This window comes from Thamnophis elegans, chromosome 10 (genome assembly GCF_009769535.1).
Source record: "Thamnophis elegans isolate rThaEle1 chromosome 10, rThaEle1.pri, whole genome shotgun sequence".
Taxonomy (NCBI): domain Eukaryota; kingdom Metazoa; phylum Chordata; class Lepidosauria; order Squamata; family Colubridae; genus Thamnophis; species Thamnophis elegans.
The window spans coordinates 3,675,156-3,698,507 of NC_045550.1; the positions used below are offsets into that span (position 1 = coordinate 3,675,156).

At 37.4% G+C, this 23,352-nt stretch overlaps 1 protein-coding gene across 3 annotated transcripts in view; it reads right to left on the bottom strand.

Annotated features, from left to right (window-relative positions):
- Positions 1-21,880, bottom strand: part of MKI67 (marker of proliferation Ki-67) — a 33,656-nt gene extending 11,776 nt beyond the window's left edge. For 2 of the 3 annotated variants that reach the window (XM_032225837.1, XM_032225835.1), the window contains exons 1-13: positions 21,819-21,880; positions 19,788-19,859; positions 18,699-18,812; positions 16,539-16,620; positions 16,320-16,435; positions 15,966-16,035; positions 15,523-15,601; positions 12,803-14,032; positions 10,663-10,904; positions 8,705-9,017; positions 8,440-8,558; positions 5,577-5,579; positions 5,144-5,330 (exon numbers count right to left, since the gene is read on the bottom strand). In XM_032225837.1, coding sequence (XP_032081728.1) covers positions 5,144-5,330; positions 5,577-5,579; positions 8,440-8,558; positions 8,705-9,017; positions 10,663-10,904; positions 12,803-14,032; positions 15,523-15,601; positions 15,966-16,035; positions 16,320-16,435; positions 16,539-16,620; positions 18,699-18,812; positions 19,788-19,822 — 2,590 coding nt within the window. In that variant the 5' untranslated portion in view covers positions 19,823-19,859; positions 21,819-21,880. The remainder of the gene's footprint in view (positions 1-5,143; positions 5,331-5,576; positions 5,580-8,439; positions 8,559-8,704; positions 9,018-10,662; positions 10,905-12,802; positions 14,033-15,522; positions 15,602-15,965; positions 16,036-16,319; positions 16,436-16,538; positions 16,621-18,698; positions 18,813-19,787; positions 19,860-21,818) is intronic. The other variant, XM_032225836.1, reaches the window with a different exon arrangement.
- Positions 21,881-23,352: the final 1,472 nt, after the last annotated feature.

Here is a 23,352-nt window from a genome sequence, read left to right on the forward strand (position 1 = left end):
AATGAAGCATCTGATAATACCCCTGAATTAAGACTGAATTTTGTCACAAAAGTAAAGGCTTAGGAGCTTGTTGCTATTCTTCAAATATACTCAGCAAAGCATTGATGGAAAAGTTGGTTGAACTGCTCACCGGTATATGTAACACAGTGTTTCTCAACCATGTCAACTTGAAGTTGTCTGGACTTCAACTCCCAGAATTCCCCAGCCAGCAAATGCTGGCTGGGGAATTCTGGGAGTTGAAGTCCAGACATCTTCAAGTTGACAAGGTTGAGAAACCCTGATGTAACAGGTTTTGTATAACTTAACTGCAATCTTAAATACATCTATCAACACAGGAAGGTATCAGAAAAGAAGTTTCTACAAAGGAATATGAATAGGTGCATATGGATGAAGTCAATGCAAAGAGACAGCCATTTGAATGAGTGGATTTCAAATCCTGATCCAATCTTATTTTATTAAAACATTTATATAGTCATCCATCTTATAACTCGAGACAACTCCCAGTCAAGTATTTTGAGCCGTAGCAATGATATAGTTCTTTTATAAAAGTCTTTTGAAATACTTGCTTACAAAAAGTCTTAATTTCCAAAAGATAGTAAGCCTTAATAAGCTGAATCTCTTCTCTCTTGCTTCAGTAGGAAAAAAAAAAAAACTATTTTACATATCTAGATCACTGATGTTCTGAAAGATGTCAGGATAAAAATGGCGTAGAAGTGGGTTTCAAAGGCTTGGCATTCTACTTCCAGTCACCCATTTGTATCTAGGTATAGTTGGACTTCTTTGCTAAAGTCCATATGGCCCACTAATTATATGAAAACAACCCAATGCATCTGGGAACTAGGAATTGGCAGCTGGGTATTAAGCTACTAGAAAACCTTTGACTATTCCTAGGGCCAAAAAAGGACTGGATGTTAATTGGAGTAAGAACCTTAAAGACCTGTTTGTTTAGAAAACTGAAACTGCTGTGTGAAAACAGTATCCAGAAATCTGTGGCAGTCAATTCCTAATTGCTATTTTATTTCAATTTCTTTTCTTTGTCTAACTGGCATAGGAAGCGAACAATCAACAACACCAGCAAACTCACATCTCATGCTAAAGGAGTATTTTCTACAACTCATCAATTATCATTAGTGTAGAATGCTCCTTATTCTGGAAGACTCAATTAGATTTGGAGAAAAGAATAAAAATCAACTGAGGAGCAATTGCATTTTCATCTTTGGCATTTGTCAGGCCAGCCCCTGCTGAAATGCTCTGCAAAACATCAGACACGATGATACTCTCTTCAGCTATGCTTCCCCCACAGGGAGAGGAAGTCACTTTTCAAACTCTCAAGAAAACAAAGTACTTGCATCAGCAGGACAACTTAGCAAGAAATGCTTCTCTCATCCAAAAGTATGAAACCACAAGTAAGGTGTTAACAGGAAAAAAACAGATGCATTCTATTGTATTATGTTCTAACGTTCTAATGCTAGGAAAGAGAAGATCAGTGCAAGACGGATGGATTTGATTGCAATGTTGATGAGTGCATTGTTGATAGATCAACTTGGGGAAAATCTATCTTGTTACTAGGAGTCAAAGATAACTTAGTGGCACATAATCAATATGCTATGTGCTGCTTCATATCTAGGTCCATGAGTCCCTTGACTCTCCAATACAACTGACAACCTGATTGTCCCTAGCAATGAGGCATGGTAGGTTTCCCTAAACTGACTGCAGACAATAGGGAGGGAGGGTGTAAGAGCTACATAGCTTAATGATCTCATTTCTGTTGAAACTGCTGTTGAAAGGAATATGTCCAAAAATGGTGAACCAGCCAATAGAAAATCCCCCAGTATATCCAAAGAAAGAGAGATTTCTGGGTCTCAGATCAAATGTAATAGACAGAAACACAATAAATTAAAAAAAGGGGAAGACGGCATTTCTCTCACAGCATGTGATTAGGGGAAGCAAGGCCACCGTTTCTATGTATATGCCCCATTAATGTCTAATATTTTACCTCCAATAATTCAATTGCTCCTCCCTAATAGCATGTTGGAAAGCAGTTCAAATATTAAATGACTTTTAATTAAAATCTAATTGTGGAGGGAGGAGACAGTTTACATGAATGTTGGATTTAATAGGCCAGCTTTTATTTTTTTATGCTTTGTTTTAATTACATTAAATTTAAAATATAATTTTGCAAACCAACTAAACTATGTAGTGCAATAAAGACAGACTGGACATCAAAGAAAAACTATGTAAATCTCACACTGAAAATAATAATCCATTATTTAGTATGATGCACAAATGTTTTAGTTCAATATGGCAATTTCGAGTTCTGATTATAAAACAAAGCTTGGCTTTTTGTATGGGTATCATTTTGAGTGTTTCTCTGATCTCAGCAATATTAATCAAGCTACTGTTTTACATGAGGCATTTAAACATATTTCTTCCTCAGATGTAGGAAACTAAGGCCTTGGTTTAGGATGGACAAGTGATGTGGGAGATAAATGTTAGGAAACAAGGAGTTAAGCATACAACCCAACAAAGAGAGTTTGCTCAGTGCTGATCTAGATAATTTTTTTTTTAAAGGCAAAGGGAAAGTTTGCCATAGAACTTGAGAGCACAAGTAGCTGGATGAATGGGTTCCATGTATGCTATATTGCAACTAAATAATATAAAGATGAGTATGCATGATTATTTTGCACCAGTTTAAATTATATAAGGACTTCTTATACAATTTTTCTGTTTTGAAATTTTGAAGAACATCTGCAAATCTTTCTTCAGAAATCTTGATTCTTCCTCACAAAATGGGTCCAAATGTAGGCTGCTAAGGAACTGAGGGATTTAAGCCTAAGAGTAGTATTGCTTTCAATTCTAAATTTCTGTAGTTTCCATTATTACTGTTAATACCGCAATATGCACCAAAGATCCACCATCAACATTGTCGTTGATCATGGCCCTTCTGCTGAGAATCTCTTATTACCAGATAGTTTCTTGTAATTCTTCAGAAAAAAATATAAAGACTGAGTTCAGGCTTATGATCATTTAAGCCTCATTTCTAGAACTGGAAATAGTTTACACAGTGGTCAATTATATCAGTAAGTATGCTATTATACTACACTGTACTTTGCTAATGGATTGCATTCTTACACAATTGTAGCACCATCTGTTGGCAAAGCAAGGAGTTGATATATTGGTACCCTTTAAGAAAAGCAATCCACTGCAAATTTAATTTCTCACACATCAATTTCTAATCAATAAAATCAATCTTTATTTTATTTCCTCTCTGTAGATAAACACACACATAATATTCAATTTAAAAAAAACTTAGCAATTGGTTATTTGCATGCGTAGATGCATGGCACCAATGGAATCTCTTTTGCTCGTGGAAGAATAATTTCCAACTTAACATTAGAGTTCTGCAGAAAAAACCCAAATTTATAGCTTGAGACATTTTTCTAAAGAGATAAGTAGTGCTCTTGGGGAATCTGGTATTTTTTTTCCTAGATTTGAATGCAATGTTTTAAATGCTTGTTACATTCTTTTATTAACCTTATTTCATTATTATAATTCAGATCATTTATCTATATTTTATTAAATATCATTTCATTGATCACTATCCCTTTATTGATATTTGGCAGATTTTTCTAAACAATCATCTCTTTGCCAGTTTTCTATATGCTCTTTTTGTTCTCTGCAGGCTGTTCAAATGCAACCATATTATTTTAGTTTACAAAGGATGCCTGCTCACCACAGAAAAAGGTGCTAATACGTCTGAATTTCTTCTGAACATTAAGATGACAAAATGTAAGAGCATATGCACTAGTATTTAAAAAAACACTGCAATGTGGTATTTCCATCTATATTATCTCAACAGACTTAGGAGCATCTTCATAAGCAAACTTATGCTTTTCTGTAACTCTTTAAAACATCTGCATGATATGGCAGATCAGAAAAGGAACCACACATCCCCAGGAAAATATACAGCTGCTTTGAAGTGTTGGATACGCAATTATTTTTTTCTGTCTGTTCTAAGGCACTTTTTCTAAATTAGCAACAAAGCAATTGATATCAGTACTATATCCATCTATCATCCATTGCTGGGATCAAAGGCAAGCAGATATTGCTGATGTCCTTTGTAAATCAGGATAACGGATTATCAGCATGGAGTTTATAAAACAGTATCTATACATGTTATCTTTCACACATAATTTAGTACAAAAAAAACCCCCTACCCCACTCTGCTTTTTTATCTAAGTTATATAATTATCAACCTCTAACTTAGAAGGGGATGGGACATCTCTCTTATTGTTTCTGGCTATTTGGCAGATATTATAGGTGCCATCAATCAAGGAACATCCATCGCCGTGTGGGACCCAAGAAACGAACCTCTCCTGTCATGATGCCATTGCTTTAGAACACCATTCCCTCAGAAATTAGATTGGGCCTGAACCTCCTAGTTATGTATTTTATTTTGCTGTTGTGTTTTAACTGCTATAAGCTATCTAGAACCACTATCTTAGATAATGGAAACATACAATAAACTGCAATAAATAAATGACATGCTAGGGCCATGATGGCGAACCTATGACATGTGTGCCCGAAGTGACACATGGAGCCATGTCACCTGGCAACCATGGCATTGCCCGTTCTTCTTCCGGGTTTCTGGTGCGCATGTGCACATGATGATCAGCTGGTCTTTCTGCATGCGACAGTACCAGAAACTGAAAGAGCTAGTCTTCTGTTTTCCGGCACGCACATGCGTGCCAGAAAGCAGATCACTAGCTTGCCAATGCGCGTGCACGCACTGGAATCTAGAAGTTCATTTTTTGGTGTGAGCATCCCCCCCTGGGCAGCTCCTCTTTTGTGTTCTGGCCCAGACAAGCGTGTGTGCGCTCCTTTTTCAGCACTCAGTGCTGAAAAAGTTTGCCATCACTGTGCTAGGGTGTAGGAGAACAGTTTTTTGAATCCTTAAAAAGCAATTGCTATTATCATCTGGTTAAATATTAATGCTGATTGTCTCTATATAGTGCCAGAGTTATACAAAGTAGTTTATCATATAACATACAAGGTTTTTTATCTATAACATATTTAATTTTTAAACAGGAAACATGAACTCATGTCATTTGGCACATATATTAAATGAAGTCCAAAAATATACCTGTAAAACTTTCATTGAGGTCACAATGCTTTTTCAAAGGATAATTGTTCATCACTGTAGGAACCTGTGCAGTTACGTTCAAAATTCCAGTATGAGCTTTTCCAATCACAATTGGAGCAGGAGAATTTGCATGTCCTGTTGAGAAGTGACCACTAATTTTTCTTTTTGGTGTTTTTAAAGAATTATTCTAAAAAGAAATATATTAAAAATCAATTTAATGAAACATGTCACTATAGGTACAAATATAAATTTAAACGTCTAGTGATAATAGTAGTTTTATTTCAGTTCTGAGGAATATGTTATATCTTAGAGAAAAGTCTTAATTGGCCAATTTGTATAGGCTAAAACTCCATCAAGTTTTCCAGTTTGCTTCAAACAATTCTGGGACAATATATCCTTTCAATAGGAAAGAATTCAATAATGTACAAACAACATTCTGGAGGCAGAACCATCCAGTAAACATTGGAAAGTTCTTTTTCTCCTTTCCATGTGACACTAATCCATTTTTTATCCAATTCAATCCAGTTTTTAAAAAAAAATTGCCAGAAAGCAAGCTGTTTTTTCACTATGTCACTTATAGTTTAGAACAGGGGTGTCAAACTTGATTTTATGGAGGCCACATCAGATTGTGTTTGACCTAGGGAGAGCCGGGAGTCATGGCCAAGGTGGGTGTGGCCAGCCTAACATCAGTTGTGCTGGGGACGCTTGAGCGCTCTTGCCAGTGAAAATGGGCTCCTGCGAGAACTTCTGACAACTCTCTGTCAGTGAAAATGAAGCCGGGGGGGTGGGGGGGAATTGGCCGCCCCCCCAAGCTCCATTTTTTGCTGACAGAGGCACCGCAGGCCAGTTCTTTGCTGTTTCAAGAGTGGCCCTGTGGGCCAGATCTAAACACCCCTTGGGCTGGATCTGGTCCCCAGTCCTTGACTTTGAAAGATTCACTTTCTGAAAATTACTAGATCATTTGTCTGAAATGGTATAGGATCTCCTGCCTGAGCAGGGGGTTTAGACTAGAAGACCTCCAAGATCCCTTCCAACTGTCATTTTATTCTGTTCCATCCTGTCCTATCCTATCTCAGGAACAGCCAGGTCAATGCAGTACAATGCACTGCAATACATAAGAAAAAAGAGAATTTTTCAAAAGAGAAGTTAAAATAACCAAAAGATGAATCTGGCCCTACTACAAGGACAGAGAGAGATGGGAATGAGCGTGGTATCAACAGAATAAGAGTTATGGCTATTTTAATTTGAGCTTCCAACCTTAACCAAAGTCCCTGAAGGTAAAAAACAAAGAATACAAGTTTTCCAGGAAAAGGGGGGAGGGGTATTCAGAGAGACAAAAATATAAAAACTAAAGTTAAAAATAGAAGAATCAATAAGGAGTTCACCAACAAAGGAATTAAGTTAAAATAAGATAAAGTGCAAACCTTTAGAAATGTAAAGGATAAAGTTTAAATTGGGTAAAAATCAGAAACCAGTGTTTTTGGTATGGGAAAGGACTCTATATATTTGAACAACAAAGAAGTCTTGGAATATAAAGTTAATCCGTCTGGTTGCCATTAACTTTTATTAAATTATTTTATAATTTTCTTCCAAGACTCAAATCAGCTATAAATATTATTGACAAAATTTACTAGATATAAACTTTAAAAACGCTGTCCCAAAGGTGATTTTCAAAAGGCAACTGGACTTTCTTGTTTTTTGCTTCTTATCCAAGAAGTTTCTTCAGAACTGAAGCAAAATGTTTTCAATGAAAAGTTCAGTTATCTTTTGAAAAGCATTTTTGGCACAACCATGACCTGGGTGATTGAGAATCTATAGATTTTAAAATACCCATTTAAATTTTCAAATTATAAGTATATCTAAATTTGTATTTCCAGTTGGCATTCATTATTACTAATTCATTCAGGATGGTTTTCTGCTGAAAAACTAAATAACATTTTTGGCTTAAAGTTGTCATCCTCATAACGACAAGTTTTCTTCTTCTCCATACATAATACAATTCTTAGTATAACCTCTCTTTGAAAAAGGAGAACAATGCCATCTTCTAAACCAGTGGTTCCCAAACTTGGCAACTTTAAGACATGCGGACTTCAACTCCCAGAATTCTGGGAGTTGAAGTCCACAAGTCTTAAAGTTGCCAAGTTTGGGAACCACTGTTCTAAACCAAAGTACTGATAATCTCATTGGGCCCTGGTACAGGACAATGTCAGAACATTTTTCCTTGCAGAGAAAGTATTTTTACCATGTTATTTATCTACATTTCTTTTCAATCTTTTTTTTTGCTGCTCAAAAGAAACAACATATATTGAGCCTTTATCTCAGTAGCTATTCAGACAGAGCACTTTTTTCTCATACTGAAAAAGTAACTGGAAGGTTATTACAATCATGCAATAATATTTCTATTATTTCATGACTGATAAAAAAGCATGCAAGTTCTTATATATAATTGTGATGATCACATTTAAAAGTATCAAATACATTTAATTAATACATTCATATGATGAAATTTTGCAATATCAATATTTGTTAAATATTTTAATCATTTAATATATCTTATTCCAGTAACTAACACTGCTTTAGAAAGCTGTCTGATGTCGATATATATTCTGGTTAATCAATTTCAGGTGGTGGTTTGTTTTTTTGCCTGAACCCTTATTACTGTGAAAGCTACCAGTCTTTGCCTTCAGCAAGAAAAGTGAAATTTTATATTTGTGAAATTGACATGTACTTATATCTACTTCAGGTATTTCTGTTAGCTGTTTTTAAAGCAATTTTCAACAATTATTTAGCTTACTTTAATCTGTGTTTTGAGTGGCAAGTATGGCCTATTTGAATTTGCTACTTTTTGCCTACAGATAATATCTATATCCCACTTATCTCATGGTTCCTAAATATGCTTTGTTTCTATTGTTTATTACATATAAACATTCATACATTCATTACTTTCCCCAATTCTTTTTAATTTTAGAAATAGCAATTTCTAAAGCATGCATTTCTATCTTTATATTTCATCATGGCAATTCAGGTTATTTTCATTCTCCAAAATGATGCACTAATAGAAAATACTGTCTTCAATTAAAAGTAAAAGATCTTAAACTGTTTTAAAATAGATTGAAACTACCCCATATAAAACTTTTTTTCATTAATAAAAGACAATTGTACCTAGAAATACTAGAGATAGAATTTAGGATTAACAAAGAATCAAAACGATCTCCCCAGTACTTAAAATCCAGATTCTTGAAGTTAAGCACTTGGAAAAAAGTTATTAATTATACGATTATCTGTTTTGCCTCTACCTTTGATGATTTTGATGCCACTTTCTTCGTCTTTCTTGTTTTAAACACCTGTTTTGAAGCAGACTTCAGTTGCACTTTTGGAACACCTTGTTTCACTACTTCTGCCCAAGACTTCACAACTAAAACAACAATTGTTGAAGATTATTCACCTTAAACATTTTTAATAAAATATTTGATATATAATCAAGTCATACTGTGCTTGAAACATAAAAGGTTTAATTCTGTTTTTACAAATTATCTAGCAATATATACAATTGTAACCCACCCATCAAGTTGGCTTCAGAAGCACCACTTCGTCTTTTGGAACGAATAGTACCCACAGTTCCACTTTTTCTACTTATAGAACTTCTCCTCGTACAGGTTTTGCTCCTTAACGATGAAGTGGCATTAGATGCTGCTTTTTTAAATTCACTGACTAAGCTATCCGTATGCCTCTCTTGTGTAGAAGTTGCTTCAGCCTCTGAAGATAGACTTCTTGCAACATGAGGATCAGAGATACACTGTTGCCTTTGGGGCACACTATCTAAGTCAGCTTGCCTTGACACAATATTTTCATATTGCTTCCTCTCAAAGGAACCCTGCAGGGAAACAAATAGGCAACACACACAAAAATCAAACTTTAGATTTTGAACAAACAGCAATCATATCTATTTCCTTCAGAACTTCTCAGAAAAATGAATGGAACAATTAGACATTCACAAAAAAACCCACAATATTTTGTAAAGGGTTGCCTTTGAAGACTATAAGGATATTACAATTAGTCCAGAGTGGGGTAGCATGTCTTAGGTTCCAATGAGAGCAGATCACACATACAATGAAGAGCCTTCACTGGTTACCATTTCAGCTCCAACCACAATTTAAAGTGCTGGTGTCAATATTCTTCATAACTTGGCGCTTGGCTATCTATGGAAGAGTCTCCTCTAACCAGATTTTACACAACCTTATTACATCATTTAGGGAGCGGCTGCATTTTTGCAGCCGCACCAAATTATGGGAAGTGCATCCTTTCAATAGATTTTAGGAAATTACTGAAAGTGGATAATTATTTTAACAGCATTTCAGTAATATCATTGGTACCTCTTGTCATTCGTCTTTCCCATTTCAATTTTGGTTTTCCAATTTGAATTGTATTTTGTTTTCATTCTGCTGGTTTTTTTAACTGTAACATTCTATCCAATAGTCCAAAAGACTGTGATAGTATAAAAAACAAATAAAATCACACAACACTTAGCTCTAAACCTTTCTCATTTGCCAATTGTTTAATATAAACTAAAATTAACTTCTTTTCAAATCTATTACCTAGCAACTTTATGAAACTATGAAAAGATGCAAAGCAGTAGATAAAAAAAGGAGAAGTCAGCTATTTTTAGGCATTGTCCCATCTTGCTCAGAACACAGATCTGGCCATTCTGGAGATATTCTAGCATATTTTTGGAAGTAAATAATCCAGAGCAAGGAGGGTTTCATAGTCTAGCTCTAGAGTGGACTTTCTTGGAACATTATCCCCAGAGAGAGAACTTCCTGTATCCCAGATACCTACAGGTATCTACAAAGATTTCCAAGCTCTCCACTATTCTGTGAAATAACTATTTCAGAAATTTGCTTTCTCAAATAAATATTTGGCAAGCTCTAAAGATGAATGTTATTATTTTGAAAAATGTTCTAATTTAAAAATAAAAGTCAATAGTATTCACAATAACCAAAGATGGCTAGATTTCTGCTGGATGGTTTTTCATTTTTTTAACAGAATGTGAAATATTTACCCAATTTTGTTTTGGGAGTTTCTAACAATAAAATAGGGATAAATGTTTTACCAAAAGATTTATCAATTTTATTTATGACATTTATTTGCTACCCATCTCGCTATTACACTACTCTGAAATAAAATCGGCAATTTTTTAAATAGAAAAGAAGCATTCAAGTGCAATATATCACCAACTCCACACAGAAAGAATTCTAAGGAAATATTTAGGTATACTAAGAAGTACATAGCTTATATTCCTCCCCCCCAAAAAATCTTTGTAAATTCCATGATTTAAAATTTCGGATCAATTGTTTTAACATCTTTGTACAGATACATTATTTAAAATACAAAGTTTTCAGTATGAAGAATAGTGAAGTATAGACAAACATGTATATATATTGTTGTGGGAACAAGACCAATTATTTGGTTAAAATGTAAATATTCCTAGCAATCAGTTGTTCTGTCAATCAATCTCATACCTGTGTTACAGACTGCCTTACTTCTGCAGCTTTTTTCAGAACTGCTCTTGGTGAGTTTCCAAATGGCATGCTTAATCTTGCTGGAATGGCCCCCTTTTTAAGTGGCGAGTTTGGAGGTAAGCGCTTATCAAAGAGTTCAGGACTCAGATGGCCACCAAAAGACACTCTCCTCCTCTTTCCAAGTGATTGGACTAGAAGATCTAGTTCTGTACCTCTACGCTTTTGAGGTGATTTCCTAGCCTCTATAAATGAAGAATAAATTATAGCAAAACGAACACAATGCCTTTCAACATTAATACAATTAAAAAGTTTAGGCTCAGAATACAATTGCTTAATTTTAAAAAGATTAAACCTAGACTTACTTTTTATACTTTGGGTAATATTTTCAATCATAACTAAGGCACTAACATTTCAAACAATTTAACCTCTTATTTCTAGTAACAATGTTAAACAAGCCAATTAACTGGGAGAAAAATAAGGTGGTAATTTTTTTATCTTAACCAAAGTTACTGGAGACAGCATACAGGTGAAACTCAAAAAATTAGAATATCGTGCAAAAGTTCATTTATCTCAGTAATGCAACTTAAAAGGTGAAACTAATATATGAGATAGACTCATTACATGCAAAGCAAGATAGTTCAAACCGTGATTTGTCATAATTGTGATGATTATGGCTTACAGCTCATGAAAACCCCAAACCCACCATCTCAGAAAATTAGAATGTTACATGCAATCAATAAAACAAGGATTGTACATAGAGCAATAGCGGACCTCTGAAAAGTATAAGCATGCATATGCACTCAGTACTTGGTTTGGGCCCCTTTTGCAGCAATTACTGCCCCAATGTAGCATGGCATCAGCCTGTGGCACTGCTGAGGTGTTATGGAAGACCAGGATGCTTCAATAGCGGCCTTCAGCTCTTCTGCATTGTTCGGTCTCATGTCTCTCATCTTTCTCTTGGCAATGCCCCATAGATTCTCTATGGGGTTCAGGTCAGGCGAGTTTGCTGGCCAATCAAGCACAATAATCGCACAGTCATTGAACCAGGTTTTGGTGCTTTTGGCAGTGTGGGCAGGTGCCAAGTCCTGCTGGAAAATGAAGTCAGCATCCCCTTAAAGCTCGTCTGCAGCAGGAAGCATGAAGTGCTCCAAAATCTCCTGGAAGATGGCTGCGTTGACCCTGGACTTAATGAAGCAGTGGACCAACACCAGCAGATGACATGGCTCCCCAAATCAACAGACTGTGGAAGCCTCCCACTGGACTTCAAGCATCTTGCAGTGTGTGCCTCTCCATTCTTCCTCCATACTCTGGGTCCTTGGTTTCCAAATGAGATGCAAACGTTGCTCTCATCAGAAAAGAGGACTTTGGATCACTGAACAACAGACCAGGCCTGTTTTTCTTTAGCCCAGGTAAGAGGCTTCTGATGTTGCTTGTTATTCAGGAGCGGCTTGGCAAGAGGAATACGACATTTGAAGCCCATGTCCAGGATTTGTCTGTGTGTGGTGGCTCTTGATGTCCTGACTCCAGCCTCAGTCCACTCCTTTTGAAAGTCCCCAACACTTTTGAATGGCCTTTTCCTCTCCAGGCTGTAGTCATCCCTGCTGCTTGTACACCTTTTTCTTCCACACTTTTCCCTTCCACATAACTTTCTATTAATGTGCTTTGGGGACATCCAACTTCTTTTGCAATTACCTTTTGAGGCTTTTCCTCCTTATGGAGGGTGTCAATGATGGCTTTCTGCACAATTGTCAGGTCAGCAATCTTTCCCATGATTGTGATTCCTATTGAACCAGACTGAGAGACCATTTAAAGGCTCAGGAACCCTTTGCAGGTGTTATGGCTTAATTAGCTGATTAAAGTGGGACATTTTGAGCCTAGAATATTGCACCTTTTCACAATATTCTAATTTTCTGAGATTGTGGATTTGGGGTTTTCATGAGCTGTAAGCCATAATCATCACAATTATGACAAATCAGGGCTTGAACTATCTTGCTTTGCATGTAATGAGTCTATCTCATATGTTAGTTTCACCTTTTAAGTTGCATTGCTGAAATAAATGAACTTTTGCACGATATTCTAATTTTTTGTTTCACCTGTATAGCAATTATAATTTTTTGGTATAAAAAGAAATTGCATTTACCTGACTTTTTGTTAAGTGGACATAACACGTTCATTTCAGAAACAGCATTAACCTTGGCTGATATTTGAACTCTGCTTTCATAACTGGAAAAAGTAGGCATATCGTTTTTCATATTAACATTCTGCTCATGGCTTTCTGTTCCTATTTTTTTATTTTCATTTGCAGGACATTTCGTTTCCAAGGTTTTTTCTGGAATCTCATTTGCCATTATTTCACTGGTTTGGGAAAGATTTGCAGGAATCATTGATTCTTTATCTACTGCCTCTATACAAGAATATCCATTTGAAATAGTTTTATTTAGTTCAATGTTGTTATTGCAGTTTTCACTAGTATTAAGATGACGTGAACTGAAAACAGTACTAGAATTTCCATCTTCTGAGTCTTTCAGATTAGGCGCTGTTTCTGTGACCAGCTCTCTATTTTCATTTGCTTTAGAATATATATTTTCAACCAAAATACCAGATTCATGCTCCTGCTCACTAACTTGTACAGGGCACTCTTTCATTTCTCCAGAGCTCTTCCTTCTGTTCAGTGACTCTACTTCAACCCCTGTCCTTCTGGACTTGGAAGATCTTCTAGACCTTCTAGAATGTGGACTGGAATACTTCTGAGTACTCTCCCAGCTAGGCTTTGTTTTGGGCAAAGCATTTTCTACAGATGTGAAAACATCTATTACGTTAAATTTGTTAAGGCACTTAGCCTTTTCTGCATCGTCCAATGACTGTATACTTGTTTCAGGGAAATGCTGTGCGCTCTGCTGGTTGGCTTTAAAATGTGCATGCTTTCCCACTTCATCATCTTCTATGTTGTTAACATCTGACTGATTTGTACCTTCACATTCTTGTTTTTGTCGTGTATCACAATTTTGAGTGTTTGGTGATTTTTCAGAATTCTTCTCTTCAAATGTTGGTATTGGACTTGCTACAAGATCATGGTTTCCTTGAATTTTACTGTCTTCAGATTGTTCAACTTTAGTTGACTTTGCTCGACGCATTGCGGACCTCCTAGATCTTGAGTAAAATACATCTTCCAGCAAGGTCTCATCACCAGTATTTTCCTTTACATTGCCTGTACCATCTTTATGTTTCATTAATTCATAAAGTTTGCTAAAAGGAGACAATTCATTTGCTTTTTCAACGCTCGGCGTTTTGCAATTAAATTCAGCTGTGCTGTATTGTTTTTGAAGTCTTTTCTCATTTCTTTTAGGAGAGCAAATTTCAAATTTCTTGTCTACAAGGAATATGAAACAGGCAGATTTTAAAATCAGTTTTCTTGAATATAGTTAAAACTATTTTTAAAGCATTATACAGATAAAGTACTGATCAGAAAGTAATTTTTGAGGAATTAAGCAAACATTTACAAATCCTTAGAAAAAAGTTCTTCACAGCACACAGGGGTGTGCACAAAGAATCTCTTTTCAAATCAGTCAATTTTTTCCAGCCTCAAGCAACAGCTTTGTAAACTGCTTCCAACAATATCCACATGCTTGTGACTTCCTACTTTGAAAATTCTCTCAATATAACAGCTAGGAAGTTTAGGAAGCAACTACATGAACCTGCAAAAATATATGACTACTTTAGTGATCTTAAAAGATGAGTCTTGGACAGAACTGCAGACATTACAATATACCCTCTTCAAAGGATTTGCACAATTCTATTAAGTTCAACAAATCAAAACTATAGAAGCTAAATTTTATTTGTAATTGCCTAACAATATAGTATAAATATACGCAAGCAGATTATTTGTAATTTTCCAAATCATTTTCCCTTAAGGAATAGATGTGTTCATAAGCTATGTTATGAAAGTTACTTAATGGACAAGAAAATATATGGGTCACTCTCTAAAATGTAATCAGCTATGAAATATTATTTCTAATATAATTTTAAGACTAGCCTGTTTCTCAACTCTTAATTATCATGGTTTAGAGCAGTGATGGGTAACTTTTTCCTTGTTGCGTGCCGAATGTATGGGCGTACACGCACACCAATACTCCCGCGTGCCAGCACCCATAATGCAATGTGCGGCCTCTGCGCATGCGCGGACCCCCACGAACCTTTTACTCATGCCCATGCGCACACCTACCGTGCATGCTCTCTCCCCCATTTTGGACAAAACCTTTGCTGGCACAAATGGCCTGCTTTTGCAGAGGTGGCAGCAGCTCCTCCTCCTGGCAGCCTCACACTCTGGGCAGCATCCAGCCAGCCAGCAGGACCACGGAGGAGTGAACTGCCCAGCCTGCTGCTGGCATGCCTCCCTTACAGAAATGCCCTGCTCTGCCCATGCAGCCCGCCCCTCTCAGGGACCATAAGCTGGCTTGCCCTGCAGGGCCAGCGAAGAAAGCAGCATCCCAAGTAACAGCGGCTTGCAATCTCAGAGCACTGCAGTTTGAGCTGAGCTCCACCATGTCCTCACCACACCATGCACTGTACTTTGCAAATTGTTTTCTGAGTCTGTTAGTAACCTAGTTTCTGAGTATACTTTAAACCAGTGATGGCGAACCTATGGCACATGTGCCACAGATGGCACGCGGAGCCCTTTTTGCTGGCACGTGAGCAGTCGCCCATCGATTAAACCAAATCCATTCATGTATTTTAACAGCACATTCCCAATGGCTACTTTCATTTGTTTTACCACTGACTAGTAAACGCATCCTTTTTGTTAATAAAAAGTGATTACTACAATGAAGCATTTTATAGAAAAAGAACAAAAAAATTACCAACCAGTAATCGGAGAACTTTTGTAATCTGAGTTCTGCGGGTGCAGCAAGTCCATCTGTTGCATATGCTGAACATGAAGAATCTGTAAAATTAAAATTAAATAGAAAAGGAATTTAATGTTTCTTTTAAGCTTGCCATTTTTCCTTGTAGAAAATTAAATAGAAAAGGAATTTAATGTTTCTTTTAAGCTTGCCATTTTTCCTTGTAGAAAACATGAATGGCAGACCAGAGAAAATATCTTAATTTTCTACAGCCGAACACCAATATCAAATATTGTGTTTCCTCTGAATTATAGTTAAAAGGGTAGAATAGAATGACTAAAATTGAAAGGTAACTGATAATGACCAATTACTAAATCAAGCCAAAGAGCAACTCATCATTAATTTCTACATTTTATGACTGTACCCTTCCCCGAACTAAGAAAAACATAACGATTTTTATTTTACCTGTAATGTTTCCTTCTCTTGAGATCTAGAAAGTCTCTTCTGAGGAAGTGATGAACGTGGATATTCAAATCTATTCAAGTACAAAGATTGCTTACATTAAAATTAATCCAACATTAAGTTATTAAGACTTTAAAAAGTTATGAAATCCACTTTATTCAAAATTATTAGTGTTTTCATCTCCAATCTAGTAAAGTATAGTTTTAGACTAATAGTTTAGTTACTCTTTACATAATCTGTTTTCCTGTTTGGCAGTTTTCTTATTAATCAAATTATTTTAAAATTTCCTTGATCTTCAGGTTTCTAAAAAGCACTATTTCTAGCACACTCATATTTGCTTATATCATTGTTACATACCTGAAAGAACGATCAATAATTGTAAGTATATCTCCATGTTTTAAGTGTGTGGGATCTTGAAAGAGAGTCCCATTTAGCTGTGTTGGATTCGCAGAACTCAAGTTAAACAGCACTGCCTAAAAATACATAGGAATAAAATACGTATATCCAGATCAATCAATAAAGCACAAGTACCAGAAATATTAGGATTGCTTAAGTACCAAAAATAATAATACATACTTCTTTATTTTCATTTATTTCAATTTTACAATGTTCTTTAGAAACTTGAGGAAGCTGGATTCGAATATCACATTCTTTTTTCCTTTAAAATATAAAATAATTACAAGGTTATTAGTTCAAATTAGTTAACTACATATTCTTATACACACATCTCTTAAAATATATTATGATCTCTAAATTTCTAATTCATTTCCACCTAGCATAAGGCAATGCAGCTGTTGCTGAAGATGTATTGAGACAACCTAATTTTTAGATTGAGGTTTAAGAACTTCTTTAAAAAATGGTTAGGTTTTTGATTAAACAAATATCTTGCATAAATAATATACACTGAAGCAGATCAAATCCATTGAGATATACTGCACAACTAAAGAAATTATATAGAAGCCAAATGAAGGAACCCAGGAAAGCGTCGCGACCCCTTTTGAGGCCGAACGACTGTTAGACAGGGGTTGCTGAGACCAGCGCAACTCTAAAGTTTAGACTCCACCTCACGTTCCTTGAAATCCCAGTGGATGGGCTCCAGAATGGCCGCGCAGAGCGTCACCGCAGCTCCACGCCGTAAAAAACAGGTGTGCGCACACATCCTGTACAATTAGCCTCGGAGACTTCGTAATGGAGGGAAAGTGTTCCTGTAAAGGAGGAAGGGGCTTAGGTCCTGCTCTGGGCTATAATTGTGTGGGGCATGTGCGTGGCTATGTTTTCCACACTGCTGCCAGGTACTTTTAACTGTATCTAAATCCACAACCAGACCTGTCATCAAGAGCCAAGCTCAGGAGCCCAAATTGGCCCCATTCACACAATGAAAACCTGCTTGCTAAAAGTACCATAAACCATGCACAAAGGAAAAGAGCAAAAAAAAATGCAATGCAATAAAACAATTTTAAAAATGATACAAGTGGAATTATTATTAGAAATAAAATGTAACAGAGAAAATGATATGTATGAAAATATAAAGTTGCGTTTCCTGAAATGCCACCCTGAGAACCCATCAGAGAAAGTAAATAAGCAAGGGCAACAACGGAAAGGAGGAAAGATGAGAATGGAAAGGAAGAAAGAGTAAAAGCAGAGGAAGTAAGGGAGGGGAATTAAGAGTAGGAGAGAGGGCAAGAAAGGAGGAGGGAAGGAAAGAGAGGAAGAAGGGAGGAAGGAGGAGGGAAAGAAAGAAAGGGTAAAGCAGAGGAAGTAAAGGAGGGGAAGTAAGAGGAGGGGTGAAGGTAAGGAGGAGAAGAGGAGGAGGGGAGAAAAGAGAGGGGAAGAAGGGAAGAAAGAGAGGAAAGAAGAAGGCAGAGAAGGGAGGTAGAGAAGATAGGAGCAAGGTTGTTGCAAAATAAAATGGGGTGGCAAGAAAGTGACCCAAACTATATTCTATATATTTGTAAGAAAATTAATGATAATGATATAATTAATGGTAATTATAAGAGTGTACATTTGTGAATGAACTTGAAAGAGAAAATAAACAACTTTAAAAAATAAAAATAAACAATGTACGACGTTTGCCCAATAAATTAAGGTTAAGCTTACCACCACCACCAAGGTTAAGAGCACTCCTGCAAACAACCCCAAACCAGGTTGAAGATCCATCCAGGCAGGGTAAGCAAGTTTGTGACTGCAGCTGCAGGCAACTTAGTTAAGGAGGCTGTGGGAATAAAGCCACTGTGTCTCTGTGTATGTGTGTGTATGATTGTATAGCAGATGAGGTTGTCCAGCCTCCAGGATGTGATTCTTTTCAGACCCAAAATTTAGGAGCAGACAAAATGTTGGCTGCCTCTATAAAAAAGATGTGGAGACTCTAGTGTAGAAAAAGTGCAAAGAAGAGCAACCAAGAGGATTAGGGGACTGGAAGCTCAAACATATGAAGAACAGTTGCAGGAAATGGGTTATATCTGCTTGAATGAAAAGAAGGACATAAGGGTGATATGATAGCAGTCTTCCAATATCAATATCTACATTACGATTCATAACAGTAGCAAAAGTACAGTTATAGAGTAGCAACGGGAAAAATTTTTATGGTTAGGGGTCACCACAACATAAAGGGTCACGGCATTAGGAAGGTTGAGAACCACTGACCTAAAACTTTTGTTACAAAAAGGACAGCCCTACATCACAATCACATAATGAAAATCCTACACAAATAAGCCCCTTATCAATTTAAAGTCTTACCTTCCAAACACACAAGAGTTTGAAGTGAGCGGAAAATGAGTTCCATCAGTCCCATTTCTCTTAATAACAACAATTTCCGCCAAAGATGGCATTTTCAATTCGTAGATCTTACCTCTAAGGGAAAAATAAAATAATATTATTGCAGATTTCAACAGACCTTGGTGTCCATATGGGTAAAATTCATGGTTGTGCATAATGTTTGCTACCACAACTGAGGTCAGAGGTCCTTTTCCATTTTTTGAATAGAAAAAAAAATACATTATGACTACAGGAAAAATGTGCTTTAAATCTATAATGGACTTCCGACTGTAATAAAGCATCGTGTCACATTCCCTGGTCATGTAATCTGGGTGCTGGGCAACTTATTTGTATTTATAAACAGTTGCCAACCGCCCTGAGAGCATACGGTCACCATCTACAATCTTTTCTGATGGCTTTCCCAGAAAGTCAATGAAAACTTACTTTAAGAGTAATTTGTTTATAATTGTTGGCTCCTCCGGGATTGGGCGGCCTATAAATCGATTAAAACTTGAAACTAAACTTGGAACTACTTAGGTGAGTAGTACAAACAAATTTTTAAAAATCCTGAAAATTAAATTGTGAGAAAAATCAAGAGGGAAAAAAGAAAAATTACAATAATCCATTAGTGCAACGTAAAAGGATTAATGCAGTCTACAAAAGTTTTCTTCTTTGGACCGGGGAACTTAAAATTTATTCATTTTATTATCTTGCACCTGGATTAGAATTATAGATAGCAATCTCAGTTGCTTTAAATATTAGGCAGGTATTCCCTATGCCAGATAATCTTTTTAATGTCTTCTGGAATGAGAATGCAACCTAAATCAGAGTGGTAGGTAGATTACTTGCTGATTCCCAATGAACTATTTCAGACAGAATAGTCAGAGACTTTACTGGGCTTGGACCTTGAGAGCCTGAACTACTCACTAGGTGAACTTGGATTTCATGCCTCCTTTAACTTGGAGGGTACCTTGTGACATCAGAAAAAGAGCAGGAGAATTGAGAAGCAGGCCAATGTGCAGTGAGTAGCAAACTCATAAGTGGTGTATCTGATATTAAGCCTGACATTACCTGCTTGAATTAGATGCTGGTGAAGTTTCCTGCATGAACTAAAAGTTTAAATTTCTCTACCTATAGTCATACCTGCAAAAGAAAAAAAAGCAGATTAACTCAGAAACTGAAGCCTTGTGTAACTCTTTAATAGAAAGGAAAAGGCAATAAACCTACTTACTGAAAAACACTAACATTTTTTCTTACATCTAAAATGGATCTGTATCTCAATTTGTACCCAACCCTTCTCTTCAACAAGTTTCACATTGTACAGGCAGAAGACCTTCTGTTTTGTGGCGTGTGTTAAGGGTAAAACAGCAAGTCAATCACAGCGCCTGAAACATTCTCAGAATGGCTTTATTTTATATGGAAGTTGGTATAAAACCAGTATTGTTCGACGACAGGGTAAAAAAATCTCCTGCAACATGGGCAAGTTCCCCGAGTTTGCATCACTGACACCAGCCGGTTTCAGCTTGAAACCTTTTGGGGAAGTCGATTTGGATGATTTAAAAAGACTGGCAGCCAAATTCAAGGAGAAAGCTATTCAAGACCTACCTTGAATAGGTACGATGATGTCAATATGGTAAACATTTGAGTTAAGATATTTGAATTAATATGAATTAATGGAAGAGATGCACAAAAACAAGTTGTAACCAGCCGATATACTTTTTTATAATATATACTTGTGTTTTTTCTTTTGTTTTCTTTTCCCTGCCTTGTTTTCTGTTTTTTTTTGTCTTTTTTGTGTTTTGATTTTTTCCTTTTCCACTGGTGTGGGCATGTGTTGTTTATGTAACAAAAATAAAAAATAAAAAAAAATTAATTAAAAAAAAAAAAGACCTACCTAAAGCAGTGATTCCCAAACTTGGCAACTTTTAAGACTTGTGGACTTCAACTCCCAGAGTTCTCCAGCCAGAAGAGTTCTGGTGGCGCAGTGGTTAAATGCGCCAAGGTGGCGCAGTGGTTAAATGCAGCACTGCAGGCTACTGCTAGATCAGCAGGTCAGCGGTTCAAATCTCAGCGGCTCAGGGTTGACTCAGCCTTCCATCCTTCCGAGGTGGGTAAAATGAGGACCCAGATTGTTGGGGGCAATATGCTGACTCTGTAAACCGCTTAGAGAGGGCTGAAAGCCCTATGAAGCGGTATATAAGTCTACTGCTATTGCTATTGCTATTCTGCTGGCTGGAGAACTCTGGGAGTTGAAGTCCACAAGTCTTAAAGTTGCCAAGTTTGGGAACCACTGCCCTATAATAAGCCCAAGGTCATATTTCGTGGGGCAAAAGAAAATAAAACTCTTGGGCTTGGGCTTATTATAGGTCAGTGGTTCCCAAACTTGGCAACTTTAAGACTGGTGGACTTCAACTCCCAGAATTCTCCAGCCAGCTCTGCTGGCTGGAGAATTCTGGGAGTTGAAGTCCACCAGTCTTAAAAGTTGCCAAGTTTGGGAACCACTGACCTAAAGCCTTCTTAAGCTACAGCGTTGTGCTGATACCTGCTGGGAAATGTCATTAGCAATAATCGCATAGCACATCATGGACGTTGTCCTACATCAAAAAAACTCCTCTGCTCCCAAGCGAAGACGATTCAAAAGAGTAACTGCCGTTGATCTCGTAAGGCATCAAACCAGTGCGTTCATTCGTCCCACTTTCAAGCCCCCATTTAAATTATCCTTTTTAGATCGTAACACTAGCAAAAAAAAAAAAAAAAAAAAAACCAGTCTGAGGCTTTGTAGGCGTCCTGCCAAGGGCACGTGCGGGGCCAAGCGCCCCTAAACCAGTGTTTCTCAACCTTGGCCACTTGAAGATGTCCGGACTTCAACTCCCAGAATTCCCCAGCCAGCATTCGCTGGCTGGGGAATTCTGGGAGTTGAAGTCCGGACATCTTCAAGTGGCCAAGGTTGAGAAACACTGCCCTAAACAAACCGAGGAACCAACAAGCGCCCCCCCCCATCCCCTCCTTCTTTAAATATCCTGCCCCCTTCAGTCCGTTCCCACCGCCCTCCAGCCCGAGCACCAGCCTCCGCTCTCAACCGGACCAAGAGCCCCTCCTCACCTGCCCTCAAACGGCCACACCGGGAGCCCCTTCTCGTCCTCAGACGCGGAATCGCCTCCGCGCGCGCGCGCCAAATCTTCCCCTCATTCAAACCGCCCGACTCCTCCCCCCGCCCCGCCCACTTCATCCTCACGCGTATATCCTTCCGCCGACGCTCAAGACCGCGCCGTGCGAAAGGCCGTTTAATCCTTCCTTCCCTCTGAGGAGCCGCATTACCTAAAATCCCCGCGCGCTCGTCGCCCGATCTAGACCCTCGAGAGCCCCGAAGCTTCTCAAGCGGACTTTTATCGCCACCTGTGATTTTTTTTTTTCTTTCAAAAGCGGTCGGCGGACTCTGATTGGTCACTGTGTAGTGATGTCAGCGCACAAGTTATCCAATAAGGAGTCCGAGCGGGCTTTTTAAACGTACCGCACAAGAAGGAAGACGGTGGTAGATGGGCGGATACTCTTGTTTTAGAGCAGTGGGGTCCCAAACTTGGCAGCTTTTAAGACTTGTGGACTTCAACTCCCAGAATTCTCCAGCTAGCTCTTCTGGCTGGAGGACTCTGGGAGTTGAAGTCCACAAGTCTTAAAGTTGCCAAGTTTGGGAACCACTGTTTTAAAGCAGTGTTTCTCAACCTTGGCAACTTGAAGATGTCTGGACTTCAACTCCCAGAATTCCCCAGCCAGCAAATGCTGGCTGGGGAATTCTGGGAGTTGAAGTCCAGACATCTTCAAGTTGCCAAGGTTGAGAAACACTGTTTTAGAGAGTTATGCTCATAAAATTTAAATTTATCCAGTTGTAACTCCTGTTGTATTATGGCAGCCTTACTTGCACTCGGAGTTACTTGACATTGCAAACGAAGTGCCTGGTATTATTAAGCCCCAAATGCCATTAAGGAAATAAACTATCTTTCCCTTGTTCCACACAACCATCCATTTTTGTTGTCTCAAGAGGGCTGGTATTCAAAGCCAATTAACACAGAGCAGGATTAACATGATTTGAGCAAAAATGTTCCGAACCATGTGCATGACTAAGTCTTGGATGTTTTACTGCCTTTCCCATCCTACTGTAAAAGTTACAGCATAGTAATGGGAATCTGGAAGTAACATGTCCTCCAGCTTCTCTCTATCCTATAGAAATTGTCTTGCTGCTTTATTAGTTTCCTCTAGCGCTCCTTCTTATAGTCATCTCCATGTCTATTATCTAACATGTCTTTGTAACCAAGCCTCTTCTCTGTCCACTTCACTTATCAAAGGCAAATTTTGATAATAAAATCTGAGGACACATTAGACTACTGCAAAATATAGGTAAGTAGATTATTTCATCAATTTGTATACAGAACAAAATCCCTTTGATTCTAGAGCAATTTGCTTTATCCTACATAACAGAAACTGAGTGTAATGTTTATGTATTGAGACATGGGTAACAGTACACATAGATCTTAGAAGTCAGTTTTCCTTTGCAATTGTCTTGTTTTCCCACCAAATCTGCCCTCTTCACGTAAAATCTCTTAAGAAGAAATAGGAAGAGCTGCACAAATAGTTGTACTGT